This window comes from Corythoichthys intestinalis, chromosome 15 (genome assembly GCF_030265065.1).
Source record: "Corythoichthys intestinalis isolate RoL2023-P3 chromosome 15, ASM3026506v1, whole genome shotgun sequence".
NCBI lineage: Eukaryota > Metazoa > Chordata > Actinopteri > Syngnathiformes > Syngnathidae > Corythoichthys > Corythoichthys intestinalis.
The window spans coordinates 7652619-7667047 of NC_080409.1; the positions used below are offsets into that span (position 1 = coordinate 7652619).

At 42.7% G+C, this 14429-nt stretch overlaps 1 protein-coding gene across 7 annotated transcripts in view; it reads left to right on the forward strand.

Annotated features, from left to right (window-relative positions):
• The window catches only part of syne1b (spectrin repeat containing, nuclear envelope 1b), a 264424-nt gene that overhangs the window by 9814 nt on the left and 240181 nt on the right, over positions 1-14429 (forward strand). For 6 of the 7 annotated variants that reach the window (XM_057858499.1, XM_057858501.1, XM_057858500.1 and 3 more), the window contains exon 1: positions 9040-9271. The exons of the other annotated variant lie outside the window; for it this stretch is intronic. In XM_057858499.1, the coding sequence (XP_057714482.1) occupies positions 9196-9271 (76 nt within the window). In that variant the 5' untranslated portion in view covers positions 9040-9195. Of the gene's footprint in view, positions 1-9039; positions 9272-14429 lie in introns of those variants that run through there. 7 annotated transcript variants of the gene reach the window in all.

Consider the following 14429-nt stretch of genomic DNA (forward strand, 5'->3'; position numbering starts at 1 on the left):
TGCACGCCCCACTTTTCAGTTTTTTATTTGTTAAAAAAGTTTAAATTATCCAATAAATTTAGTTCCACTTCACGATTGTGTCCCACTTGTTGTTGATTCTTGACAAAAAATTAAAATTTTATATCTTTATGTCTGAAGCCTGAAATGTGGCGAAAGGTTGCAAGGTTCAAGGGGGCCGAATACTTTTGCAAGGCACTGTATGTAAACATACAGCGTATAGTGCAATAATGAATAGACTGATATCATCTATAAGAAATGTACTCAAGGCCATCTTTCACCATCCAAATATATTTTTATTAGAAATATTATCAAAGCAAATACTGTAATGAATGATTTTTTTTTGTTTTAACTTAACTATGCTACAGTATACATTAAGGACAATTAAAATAACATCATCTTTAGAATTATATAACAAAGCGAGCAGATTTTTTGACCTTGTATACATACTGTAGCAAGTGTATTGATCTAATGTAGCCATACATTTTACAGCTGTCACTGCTGTCACTTGATTTTTTTTCTTTTTTAATGAAGTCGTTTTTTTTTTAATTGAAGCAACTTTTTTGATTGAAGTAATGCTAATTTGTGTTTGGGCCACATTTTGGCTATGGCATTTTTGTCTGTATTATTCAATCAGAAAATGAGTTACTTCAATAAATATATATTTTCATAAAGAAAAATCACTTTAATCAAAAAAAAGTTGAATGCGAAAAAATATTTCAGATTGAAAAATTAAACGATATGTATACATATATATATATACATATATACATACATGCATATATATATATATATATAAATATATATATATATATATATATATATATATATATATATATATAGTAATGTCAATTACATGCAACGACACTTTTCGGCCATCCGGGGGGGGCCTGGCCCCCCCTCAAAATCCGCTTATGGCCTTCTTGCTAGCAAAGTCACTGATCAAATCATTAAAGTCTGTCATCTGTTGAGCCAGTGCCCTTAGCACTGTCTTTTTGGCTCTCTACACTCCTCCAAGACAAAACTGAAGATGGTCCTGGCTCTGCAGTGTACATACAATGACACATACCGTATTGGCCCGAATTAAGAAGGTGTTTTTTGCATTGAAATAAGATTGAAAAAGAGGGGGTCGTCTTATATTCGCGGTCTACACATTATACCCATTCACGACGTTAGATGACGCCAGATATCATTTGCCACGTTTACATGGAGCCAAATATTCCAATTACAATCGGAATATTTGTTCAAACCGAATAAATGTGTTCCATATAAACACCTCATTCGGAATGAACAGGCCCAAACCGAATGGAATTTCATTCCGATTCACAGGGGTGGAATATTCCTTTTCCCAAACCCATTAGAAGTAAAATTATATCATGTAAACAGGGAAGCGGAATGGTGTCAGGTTGCGTTCTTTCTGCGCATGCTCCGTACTGACGTGGTGACGTCACTTGGTGACGTAAGAAACGTCACTTGCAACATGGCTTCCAAGCACACGCACAGCGCACCCACACAACTTTTTAAATGAACGGCGTATCATTCTGAAGTTTTGTTTCCACTCGAAAAGTTAAAACAGCAGCTGATCTGACGATCGATCTCCATGTTTTGCAACGTGACGCTTTGTTTTGATTAATCTGCGCATGTCAGACGGCAGTTGTCAAACGTCCTTTCGGAATAAAGGCAGTCACATGTAAACGCTGGATCGGAATAGATGAAGTGACATGTAAACAGCTGATGTGAAATTTCCATTCGGAATGATTTGAATCGGTATGAATAAAAGTCAGCATGTAAACGTGGCTATTGAAGCGATGTTCTGGTTTGACAGATCTTAGCCACTCTCCCCATTCATGACGATAGATGGCGCCAGATATCATTGAGGCGATGTTCTGTCATGGCAGATCTCAGCTACTAGTTTAACCAGTTTGCATTATTTTATTGCAATGTTTTTCCTTATTCGCATTTGTTTCAAGACTACAGTTACAGTTAGACTTCACTTTGATGGTTAATGCAGTTAATGCAATCTTGTTGTTTTATCACAATAGATTGGTTTATTTACAATTCAAAAACAAGAAGCCATTCATTTACGAATGTGATTGCTCTTTAGTTTACATATTTAAATGTTCAGATATTAGGATTTGGATGAGGCAAAATAACATGCTTTTTCTCTCAAATATATTGTTATAATCATTTGTTTCGGATGTACTGTAATTATTTTCTGTATAAAAATAATTTGGTGTTCAAAAAGTCTTTTTTCAAACTTGAGTCTTGAAAAAGAGTCGTCGTCTTATATCAGGGCCGTCTTATATTCGGGCCAGTACAGTATAACAATATCTTCTGCATTATTGTATATATTGTATGATATATTATTCTTAATGTACATATGGTCTCACAGCTGTGTAGATAAGGGGTTTACCCATAACCCCTGATATTTTATGTGTGGTGTGGCAGTGTTCAAAATAATTCCTCACCTCCTTCAGTTGGGAGTAAAGATGAGGCAAGCTCATAAAGGGGGTCGGGAGACAGGCCTGCTGAGCCAAACGCAGCAAGAGGAGTTGTGCCTGTTACAACAGGCAAGGGCAGAGACAACTGTTTTAGTATGAAGAGCTTGCTAAGGGTTTGCCTGCTGTACTGATTAAATATGAGCTTAAAGTGGAGCAAACACTAGCTAGCAAACAACTACAGTATTTCATTATGGCATAGGCTTAGCCCCATCTGGAAATTCGCAATCTCCACTGTAGGCTACAGCTCCGAAGCGAGGTCCCTTGTTAACAAACTAAATTCAATTGATGACAAACTAAATTCATGGCCTCGCCGCATGAGTTCGGCGAGGCCATGGAAAACGACTTCCGGACGGCTTCGAGGAAATTCTGGCCCACCATCCGGCGTCTGAGGAGAGGAAAGCAGTGCACCATTAACACTGTGTATAGTGAAGATGGTGTATTGCTGACCTCGACTTGGGACATCGTGAGTCGGTGGGGAGAATACTTCGAAGCCCTCCTCAATTCCACCGACACGCCTTACTTTGAGGAAGCAGAGTCTGGGGACTCCAAGGTGGGCTCTTCGATCTCTGGGGTTGAAGTCACTGAGGTGGTTGGAAAGCTCCTCGGTGGCAAGGCCCCGGGGGTCAATGAGATCCACCCGGAGTTCTTAAAGGCTCTGGATGTTATAGGGCTGTTGTGGTCGACACATCTCTACAACATCGCGTGGACATCGGGGACAGTGCCTCTGGATTGGCAGACCGGGGTGGTGGTCCCCCTTTTTAAGAAGGGGGGCCGGAGGGTGTGTTCCAATTATAGAGGGCTCACACTCCTCAGCCTCCCTGGTAAAGTCTATTCAGGGGTGCTGGAGAGGAGAGTCCGTCGAGAAGTCGAATCTTGGATTCAGGAGGAGCAGTGTGGTTTTCGTCCCGGCCGTGGAACAGTGGACCAGCTCTACACCCTCGGCAGGGTCCTCGAGGGTGGATGGGAGTTCGCCCAACCAGTCTACGTGTGTTTTGTGGATCTGGAGAAGGCGTTCGACCGTTTGCCTTGGGGAGTCCTTTGGGGGGTGCTCCGGGAGTACGGGGTACCGAGCCCCTTGGTAAGGGCTGTTCGGTCCCTGTACGACCGGTGTCAGAGTTTGGTCCGCATTGCCGGCAGTAAGTCGAATTCGTTCCCAGTAAGGGTTGGACTCTGCCAAGGCTGCCCTTTGTCACCGATTCTGTTCATAATTTTTATGGACAGAATTTCTAGGTACAGCCGAAGCGTTGAGGGGGTCTGGTTTGGTGACCTCAGCATTGAATCTCTGCTTTTTGCAGATGATGTAGTGCTGTTGGCTTCATCAAGCCATGACCTCCAACTCTCACTGGAGCGGTTCGCAGCTGAGTGTGAAGCGGTTGGGATGAAGATCAGCACCTCCAAATCCGAGACCATGGTCCTCAGTCGGAAAAGGGTGTAGTGCCCTCTCCGGGTCAGGGATGACATCCTGCCCCAAGTGGAGGAGTTCAAGTATCTTGGGGTCTTGTTCACGAGTGATGGTAGGAGGGAGCGGGAGATCGACAGGCGGATCGGTGCAGCGTCTGCAGTAATGCGGACTCTGCACCGGTCCATAGTGGTGAAGAAGGAGCTGAGCCGAAAGGCAAAGCTCTCAATTTACCAGTCGAGCTACGTTCCTACCCTCACTTATGGTCACGAGCTGTGGGTCGTGACCGAAAGAACAAGATCCCGGATAAAAGCGGCCGAAATGAGTTTCCTCCACAGGGTGTCCGGGCTCTCCCTTAGGGATAGGGTGAGAAGCTCGGTCATCCGGGAGGGACTCTGCGTCGAGCCGCTACTCCTCCGCGTAGAGAGTAGCCAGCTGAAGTGGCTCGGGCATCTGGTTCGGATGCCTCCTAGACGCCTCCCTGGAGAGGTGTTCCGGGCATGTCCCACCAGCAGGAGGCCCCGGGGACGACCCAGGACACGCTGGAGAGACTATGTCTCTCGCCTGGCCTGGGAACGCCTTGGGATCCCGCTGGAGGAGCTGGTTGAAGTGGCTGGGGAGAGGGAAGTCTGGGCTTCCCTGTTAAAGCTGCTGCCCCCGCGACCCGACCCCGGAACAAGCGGAAGATGATGGATGGATGGACAAACTAAATTCAATAAATTCTTGACAAACTGGATTCAAGCCGATTTTAAAAAAGAACATTTCCACACCAACTTTCAACATCTGTTGGATACCAAAAAATGCCGTCATTATTTGGAATTCATGTTTTCGAATAGTTGAATGTCGCTCATTGAGGCCGGGAAAATCCCGTATTTCTTACAGAGTGAGCTGGGACATCGCTTCGGAGCTTTGTAATAGACATCGCGAGGTTCCAGATGGGGCTGAAGTGGGCTAAGATAACAGGTTCATTTTCAGCACTACACCGACACAAGACACCAACCTTCCTTTGTGAAGTACTTTGTCACATCCTGTTGGCCTTTTGTACCCCTCTCCTGTTTTGCGTTCTTTTCTTTCCTCTTTTGATAACCCGATTTTTGTTTTGAAAACATTTCTGCAGTACTGCGCACTCAGAGTCATTGACTTGGGTAAATGCGCACCGCTGCTCCTGGTCTGATCGAAGGAAGGGCGGACCAAACCATTTAATGAAAATACGGGGGTTTGGGTGGGGGTGGCTGGCAATACATACGCTCTCTGGGTGTTTACTTTTTGCCAAAAACAAAACAAGAAAAATAAACCCTTCATTTAATTCCTATTAAAATTATAATGATTAATATTTAAATTTGCAAACGATTACCTAATGTTCTAATTTTCTTTGTGGGCCCCATCAGGGCATGGTCCCTTAGAACCATTATCACTTTTCACCCCTATACGGCGCCCCTGCCGACGTGGCTGCCTTGAGGCCATTTTGCCTGGGGCCACGAAAGGTCTTTTCAGGCTTCTGCTATGAATAAAAATTAGTTTATGACAAGTAGATTGATCGACAAGGATGGTTCATTCGCTGCCAAATCTCCCTTGTATCATCCACCTTTGTCTCATTGTCTTGTTACCCCATGTCTGTTTTTAAGTTCTTCATGTGCTGTCTGTTCTTGTTCGGTTATTGTCAATCCATGCGTCTATCCCAAGGTCTGTCGATGTCAATGTCCTGTCCAAGCCCTCGTGTTTATTCTTCCCAGAGTTTGAAGTTTGATTCCTGATGCTCATTAAAACCACCTTGAGTTGATCATCACCTTTCCTCGCCTCCCCGTTTCCCTGCATTTGGGTCCTCCAAGCCCATGCCGCTTTGTCATGACAAGATGAAGAAACCCTACTGAGAAAAAAATATATTATACAACCCCTAGCAAAAAGTATGGAATTGCCAGTCTCGGACGAGCACTCACTCAGACAATTTATTATGTAGAACGAACTCAGATACAAAGCTTGAAAAAAATAATGAATTACTTCAAAAGTGCAACTCTTTAGCATTCAGAAACACTAGAAGAAATGAATAAAAAAACATTGTGGTAGTCAGTAAATGTTATTTCTATAGACAAAGTGCAGGGAAATATATATAGAATCACTCCATTCTGATTAAAAAATCTCGAATCATGAGAAACAAACAAAGAAATAACAATCAAAACACATCTTTAGTATTTAGTAGCACCACCTTTGGCTTTTATGACAGCTTGCAGTCCCTGAGGCATGGACTTGATGAGTGACAAACAGTATTCTTCATCAATTTGGTGCCAACTCTCTTTGATTGCAGTTGCCAGATCATCCTTGCAGGTTGGAGCCTTGCTGTGGAGCATTTTTTTCAATTTCCACCACAGGTTTTCAATAGGGTTGAAATCTGGGCTATTTGCAGGCCACAACACTGGATGAGTCTTTGTCCAAGGAATGCTTTAACAGTTTTAGCTCTGTAGCATGATGCATTGTCATCTTAGAAAATGACAAACATATTTTCAATTGAAGGGATAAGAAAGCTGTCTAAAATTTTAATGTAAACTTGTGCATTTATTGAAGATTTAACCACAGCCATCTCCTCAGTGCGTTTGCCTGACATGCAGCCTCATATCATCAAGGACTGAGGGAATTTTGATGTTTTCTTCAGGCAGTCATCTTTGTAAACCTCACTGGAACAGCACCAAACAAAAGTTCCAGCATCATCACCGTGTCCAATGCAGATTCTTGACTCATCACTGCAATAACCTTCATCCAGTCATTCACAGTCCATGATTGCCGTTCCTTAGCCCATTGCAGTCTTGTTCTTTTCTGTTTAAGTGTCAATGATGGTTTCCTTTCAGCTTTCATGTATTAATTTCTCATTTCCTTTAGCCGATTTTGCACAGTTCTGTCATATACCTTGATATATATATATGTATATATCCCATTTCTTCTTCATTTGTCTTGCTGTACATCTTCTGTTTTCAAGACATATGGCCTTTAGTTGTTTGTCGTGACATTTGGATGTCTCCCAGTACGCTTAACTTTGACAACCTTGTCATGCTGTTTGTATTTGGTCCAGATTTTTGATACAGCTGACTGTGAACTGCCCACATCTTTGGCAACCATACGTGTAGCGTTACCTTCTTAAAGGAGTTTGATAATCCTCTTCTTGGTCTCAAGTAGAGCTGAAACGAATACTCGAGCAACTCGAGTAACTCAAGTTTAAAAACTGACCCGAGTAATTTTATTCACCTCGAGGAATCGTTTAATTTTTCCAGCTCTAAGCATCACATTTTGCCCGACTACTTTTAATGCGAGACAACGCGCTGACGTCATGTGCGTAGAGGACGAAGCAATAAATACCTGACTGCAACCGACAGCTGCTAAAAACTACACCCGCATGATGGTGGTAGCAGGTAGCGTCTGATGCTACAGTGGTAGCAGATAGTGGCTGATGCATCTCATCGATATAATTTATATACAGTGCCTTGCAAAAGTATTCGGCCCCCTTGATCCTTACAACCTTTCGCCACATTTCAGGCTTCAAACATAAAGATACAAAATTTTAATTTTTTGTCAAGAATCAACAAGTTGGACACAATCGGTCCGAAAGGTTGCAAGATTCAAGGGGGCCGAATACTTTTGCAAGGCACTGTATAACAAGATGCGAAATGACAGAGTCAGCGGCGTTAGTAAATAGCTGCCATCTTAAAGCAGTATTATTTAATCTGTGAAAACATTGCGCTGTAGAGTGATGAGGGTGTAAAATAAAAACTTAATAATGCTAACTGTCAATTTTAGCTTGCTAACTGTCAATTTTAGCTTACTAGTCATTGCTGGATAAAACCCCAAGTAGCACTGGTCCCTAATGTGATCCAGTACAGCAGGTATCATATATTTATATTGAAAACAGAAAAAACTAAAAATCCTATCAGGACTTACAGTTTAGACTAACTTAAAACTTAACTAGAACCTAAAAATAGCTTGACATAAATGGAAATTCAATTGAACCAAGTGGGAAAAAAACCTAACTTTTAAGTGATGTGTTTTATCAAGCGTCATGACATTTTTAGGTAAGAAATATACATATATTTTTATTTTTATAACAACTAGAAGTTTTTTGAGTGAAAGCAGTGAATTTGTCTTTCTTTATTTTGTTTTTATTCTAGTCACATCTGAGATGCAATTGCTAGCTGTTTTCAACAATGTACATCAAAAATAAAGACATTGATTGACTGAAAATGGTTCAATATTAGATGAAATGTCTTGTTTTCTCACGTATATTTATAATTGCTCTTTTCCTAAGAAAAATTATGTTTCACCCGATTACTCAATAAAATTTTAAGTCGATTACTCGATTACTAAAATATTCGATAGGTGCAGCCCTAGTCTCCAGAGACACATCTGTTTTTGGAGCCATGATTCTTGTGTATCCACTTGGTCTAGCAGTCCTCCAGTGTGTGATAACTGCACTGTTTTTAACTGCTGACTAACGAGCAGATATATTCTGAGGTAGGGGCCCAATTAAGGAAAGGAAATTTACTGGGTGTGTTTGTATTTTCTACTCAAAATGGAGTGATTCCATATGTTTTTCTTCAGACTGGAGTGATTCTATATTTATTTCCCTTGCTCTATAAAAGTAACATTTACTGACCACCACAATGTTTTTTATTCATTTCTTTTAGTGTTTCTGAATGCCGAGGAGTTGCACTTTTGAACAAATTCATAATTGTTTCAAGCTTTTTATCTGACTATAATGAAATGTCTGAGTGAGTGGTCGCCCGAGACTGGTGATTCCATACTTTTTGCTCGGGGTTACATGATTGCATGCAAAGCTACCATCAATGAATTTGGTGTCCTTCTTCTTCTTTGTTTTTGAAAAGTTTTTTTCTGGATTGAGGCGGCACCTGCTTTTCCGCCTCATGCGCGAGTTCACCGTCGCCACAAATGGATGTTGAATGGATCTGGAGAGGTTGGCTCGGTTGATGCCTTTTTCTAGTGCGAGTATCAGTCACACAGGATTTGGCCAAGCTAAAGAGCTGCTGAGGTAGCCAAATCACGTGACCTGATGCGCTTTCCTTCCCTCTCTCCTCTCTCCCTCTTCCTCGCCGCGGATTGGCCGGCCTCCGACGGCATCGCGATGGGGGTTTTCCTCGCGCTTCCTAGGACGTCGACGTCACGGCCAAATCGGACCGTAAATCGGCCGTCGCCGCTCGTGTAAGGCAGAGGGCGGGGGAGAGCGCTCTCGCTTGCTCGCTCGGGGTCGTTTTCGTCCCGGCCAGCTCTTCTCCACAGCTGCGGCCGGGGATCTTTGGAATGGCCGGCCACAAGGACGCGGGCGCCGGGAAGACCTCCTTGAATCTTGTCACGGGATTCTTTCAATATCTGCGGGGTAAGTCCTCCCTTTGCGTCCGATCGGAGGCGAGCGCATCTCCGTCGGGCGTCCCGCGCACTCGGCGCCGTCCGCCTAGCGTGACCGCCGCATCAGCGAGGGCTTGCTATAGCAAACGAAGCTGCCGCATAACGCGCGAGGGGCCCGAACGCCTGCCTGTCCGACGCTCGTCATAATAATAGAAGCGCCACCGGGCACCGCTCATCTTCCGTCGTGACCTCTTTCGGAGATGTGCAGGATGCTCGCCGCCCCCTCGGCAGCTAATTAACCTCGCGACGCGGACGGACGGCCCGACGTCCGTCGGCGCGTATAAAGCTGCGTCACCGTGAAAACGGCATTGGCAAACGCCGGCCCGCCGCGCTAGGGTACGACCCCTGGCAGAAATGACTGAATTGGCAGTCCGGGAGGACGTTGGCGCAGTCGTGCCATAAAAAGCGGACCGCAGACACGACACAAAACTAAAGTGATTTTAAATGGCAACTTTCTGGCTGTAAGAAACTCTAAAACCAAAACAAAACAAAAAACAAGAAAAAAAAAAAAAGACACGGTGTCTGCAATGTTGTTAATCGTACTTTAAAAAAGTAATTAGTTACAGGTACAAATGACTTTTCTCCAAAAGTAATTGAGTAACTGTTCCCTCATTGTAAGAGTAATTATTTACTCAGCAAAGTAATTGAGTTTACTTTTCATGTAATAACATTTTACATATTAAATATGTTTATATTAACTGATTGAATAGAACTGATTTTTTTTCATTCCCTGATTGAATAGAACAGATTTTTTCATTCCCCAAAAAACCATTGGTCAACCTTTTTACATTTTTTTTTTAAAATTTCACCTACAGTGTGTCACAAAAGTGAGCACTCCCCTCGCATTTCTGCAGATATTTACATATATCTTTTCATGGTACAACACTGATAAAATGACACTTTGACACAATGAAAAGTAGTCTGTGTGCAGCTTATATAATAGAGTTAATTTATTTTCCCCTCAAAATAACTCAAAATATAGCCATTATTATCTAAACACCTGGTAACAAAAGTGAGTACACCTCTTAGTGAAAGTTGTCAGTATTAACATACAACATGTCAACTGTCAATATTTTGTGTGGCCACCACTATTATCCAGAACTGCCTTTACTCTCCTGGGCATGGAGTTGACCAGAGCTTCACAGGTTGCCACTGGAATGCTCTTCCACTCCTCCATGACGAGGTTGCGGAGCTGCCGGATATTTGAGACTTTGTGCACCTCCGCCTTCCGCTTGAGGATCCCCGAAAGATGTTCTATTGGGTTCAAGTCTGGAGACATGCTTGGCCAGTCCATCACCTTTACCCTCAGCCTCTTCAGTAAGGCAGTGGTCATCTTGGAGGTGTGTTTGGGGTCATTTTCATGCTGGAACACGGCCCTGCGACCCGGTTTCTGGAGGGAGGGGATCATGCTCTGCTGCAGTATTTCACAGTACATATTGGAGTTAATGCTTCCCTCAATGGAATGTAACTCTCCACACCTGCAGCACTCATGCAGCCCCAGACCATGACATTCCCACCACCATGCTTGACTGTAGGCATTCCACACCTATCTTTGTACTCCTCACCTGGTCGCCGCCACACATGCTTGAGACCATCGGAACCGAACAAATTAATTTTCGTCTCATCAGACCATAGGACATGGTTCCAGTAATCCATGTGCTTTGTTGACATGTCTTCAGCAAACTATTTGTTTGTATTTCTTGTGTACCGTCTTCAGAAGAGGCTTCCTCCTGGGGTGACAGCCATGCACACCACTTTGATGTAGAGTGTGGCGTATGGTCTGAGCACTAACAGGCTGACCCCCCACCTCTTCAATCTCTGCAGCAATGCTGACAGCACTCCTGCAACGATCTTTCAAAGAAAGCATTTGGATGTGACGCTCAGCACGTGCGGTCAGCTTCTTTGGACGACCAACCTCTTCAATCTCTGCAGCAATGTTGACAGCACTCCTGCGACGATCTTTCAAAGAAAGCATTTGGATGTGACGCTCAGCATGTGCGCTCAGCTTCTTTCGACGACCAACCCGAGGCCTGTTCTGAGTGGACCCTGCTCTTTTAAAATGCTGGATGATCTTAGCCACTGTGCTGCAGCTCAGTTTCAGGGTTTTGGCAATCTTCTTGTAGCGCAACGATACGTCTTTTAAGATCCTCAGAGAGTTCTTTGCCATGTTGTGCCATGTTGGAATTTTCAGTGACCAGTATGAGACTGTGAGAGCTGCACTACAAATTTGAACACACCTGCTCCCTATGCACACCTGGACCTAGTAACACTAACGAGTCACATGACCTTTTGGAGCGAAAATGACAAGCAGTACTCAATTTGGACATTTAGGGATGTTGTTTCGAAGGGCTGTACTCACTTTTGTTGCCAGGGGTTTAGATATTAATGGCTAGATTTTGGGTTATTTTGAGGGGAAAATAAATTAAGTCTTATACAAGCAAAAACACTACCAACTTTTCAGGATGCTCAAATTGTCCTCACCAACTTTTAAGCAACCTAATTTTGCACTATATAATTAGTTCAGTTATATGTTCAAATATTGCAATTTAAATTTGGTCATAAAATACATTTATTTTGGAAGTTTTCAAGATGTTTCTTTAGTAGTTGTTGAAAACAAAAACACCTGAACCAATACAAGTGAAAGTTAGTATAAGTCAAAACCGATTTATTTTGCATTGATCATTTAGCCTATCAATTAATTAGGTTCATATTTGTGAGAAATTAGCCCTGACCCTTGTTCAATAATCTGTTTGGTTTTATTAATGTCCCGTCCCCAGCAAAAAGGGTACATGCAAATTATGCCGGTATATCGTCCCTACCAATGTTGAGAGCAAACCTACGCCCTTGATCGTGACACCCCTAACATATACAGATATATTTCAATATGCAGGTGAGGCTATGAATCTCCTTCCTCTCCAGTCTTTGCTCTAGTTGTTTTGATTTAAAAAAAATATTACACAAGGTTCATGGAAACGTAATTCAAGAAAAGTTTAGGGCAAGTAACAATTTTTGGTAATTAAAAAATGTATACATACCTGTCAAGTTGTACGGTTTCGGCGTAATTTGTACAAGTGAGCACAGATTTTTAAATGTGTACGCTATACGTTCAAAATCTCTACATTTTTCGCGCATCATGTTTTTTTTCTCCGTTCGGATTTTGTCACCGTTTCGCCAACGAGACAATGTGCGTTACTACGTTGGTTGAATGACGCGAGAAAAGTCGCTGAGAGAGAAGAGCGGGAGTGGGAAGGAGGGAAGAGTGTTGAGACGCTGTTGCAAACGCAGTGCTAGGCTAGGCGGCTCCAATATTTCCTGACTGTAGTCGACAGCCTACAATCTACGCCCACTTGATGCCACACTAGATATCACACACGCATAGAACTACATGCAAAATGACAGACTCGGCGGCGTTAGTAAACAGCCGCCATCTTAAAGCAGTAGACTTCTCAGAAAGGCTCTGTTGTAGTGAACCTTTTAAAAGTAAGATTATCAACACTGGTCATTAAGATGAAGTCTGTAGAACGAAAAGTGATGAGAGCGGAGATTTTATTCTGCCAATTTGTTGCCGAACACAATTTGCCCAAAACTATTGCTGATCACGTTTCAGAATTAGCAAAAGAAATGTTCCCTGACTCAAAGATTGCATCGGTAAGTTAATTTTATCAATTGACCTTTTTCATTTATAATTGGACACACTGCACCGGCGTCACCGCCCCCTTCCGTCCTCCAATGTTCCCTCTGAGATGCGCGAGTGCGCAATTGCGCACTGCTTGCACAAACTCAAACAAATTCAACCGAAACGTATTGTACTGTCACTACACTGTAAAATATTAAAAGTTGACTTTACTAAAAAAATATATGCAAACTTGCTGCCTTAAAAAAATTAATTTATGTTGACTTAGATGAATTAGATTTGATTAACTTAATTATTGTGAGTTGGCAGTACTCAAATTAACTTAAAAAATTTGGATTATAGTCACTTGTTTTTATTGAGTTGGCAGTACTCAAACTAACTAAAATAACTGGATTACAGTAACTTGTTTATTTTGAGTGTACAGTACTCCCATCATATTCAGGTCAACTTAATTTTCTTGACCTAAAAGAATTCCAGGGATTCCCCTATATTCAACAGATTGTGGCGCACCGCCACACTAAAATGAAAGCCGCCACGCCTGGCAAATGAGATGTATTTTATTTATTTATTTAAATAAAAAAATTTTTTTAAGGCCGCTTCAAACTAGCGGCAGCCGAGTGGGAGGAGTTCAGCGGACACCTATTCATTGTGTATTGTAGCCTAATGTTCGTAACTATGCAGGCCCCCCCTTAAGAGACGCAAGGGGAACGAGTAGGAAGAATGGGAGAACGAGCGAGATAGCGAGAGATAGCGGTCGCATGTTGTAGCAGCCCGCTGTTATTTTGTTATTGTTTTTCTTTATTATTGTTACCACAATAAAGTGGGTAAGCAAATACAGACTTCTCTCCTTCTTGCCCATATCCGGGGCATTACAATAATTTGGATCGGACTTTTCGGCGAAAGTGAGCGGTGGACGGCCGTCTTGGACGGAAAGCAAACTTTGACTAACTTGCGCTGAGAGACTGCGGAGAGGCGGGGCCCAAAATAAAGCCTTGCTCTATTTTCAGAGCGTTGGTCACAGTAAACGATTTATCAGTTCAAGCAGAGTAAAATGATACATATTCACGGTACAAGAACGTCGTTTCTGTGTCCATCGATTGGTAAGAAAAGGCTGTTTGTACGAGTGACGTGTGGGCGCTCCCGTCAGGGGGGACATTTCACGTGGAGTGGCTATTTTTCGGCACAACACCGGCGCGCCAACTTCAGACAATTACGGCTGACGAAACTTTGATAAATGCGCCCCCCCACCCAAATTTCGCGAGCTCTGGGACACTCGAAAAATGACTCTCATACCTCTCCTTGCTAAGTTAATGGTACCTCGACGTGCCTTTGTGTGGAAATTTAGTTTACGAACAACGGGGAAAAAACTATTCACCTTCTCACCGAATCAAGTAAAACTCTTTACACGGCTATTAGAATTCCCCCAGTGCTCTAAATGGGTCAGTTGACAGAAGGACTGTTATTGTTGTGGTAATGTAGTACTTATGAGGGTCAA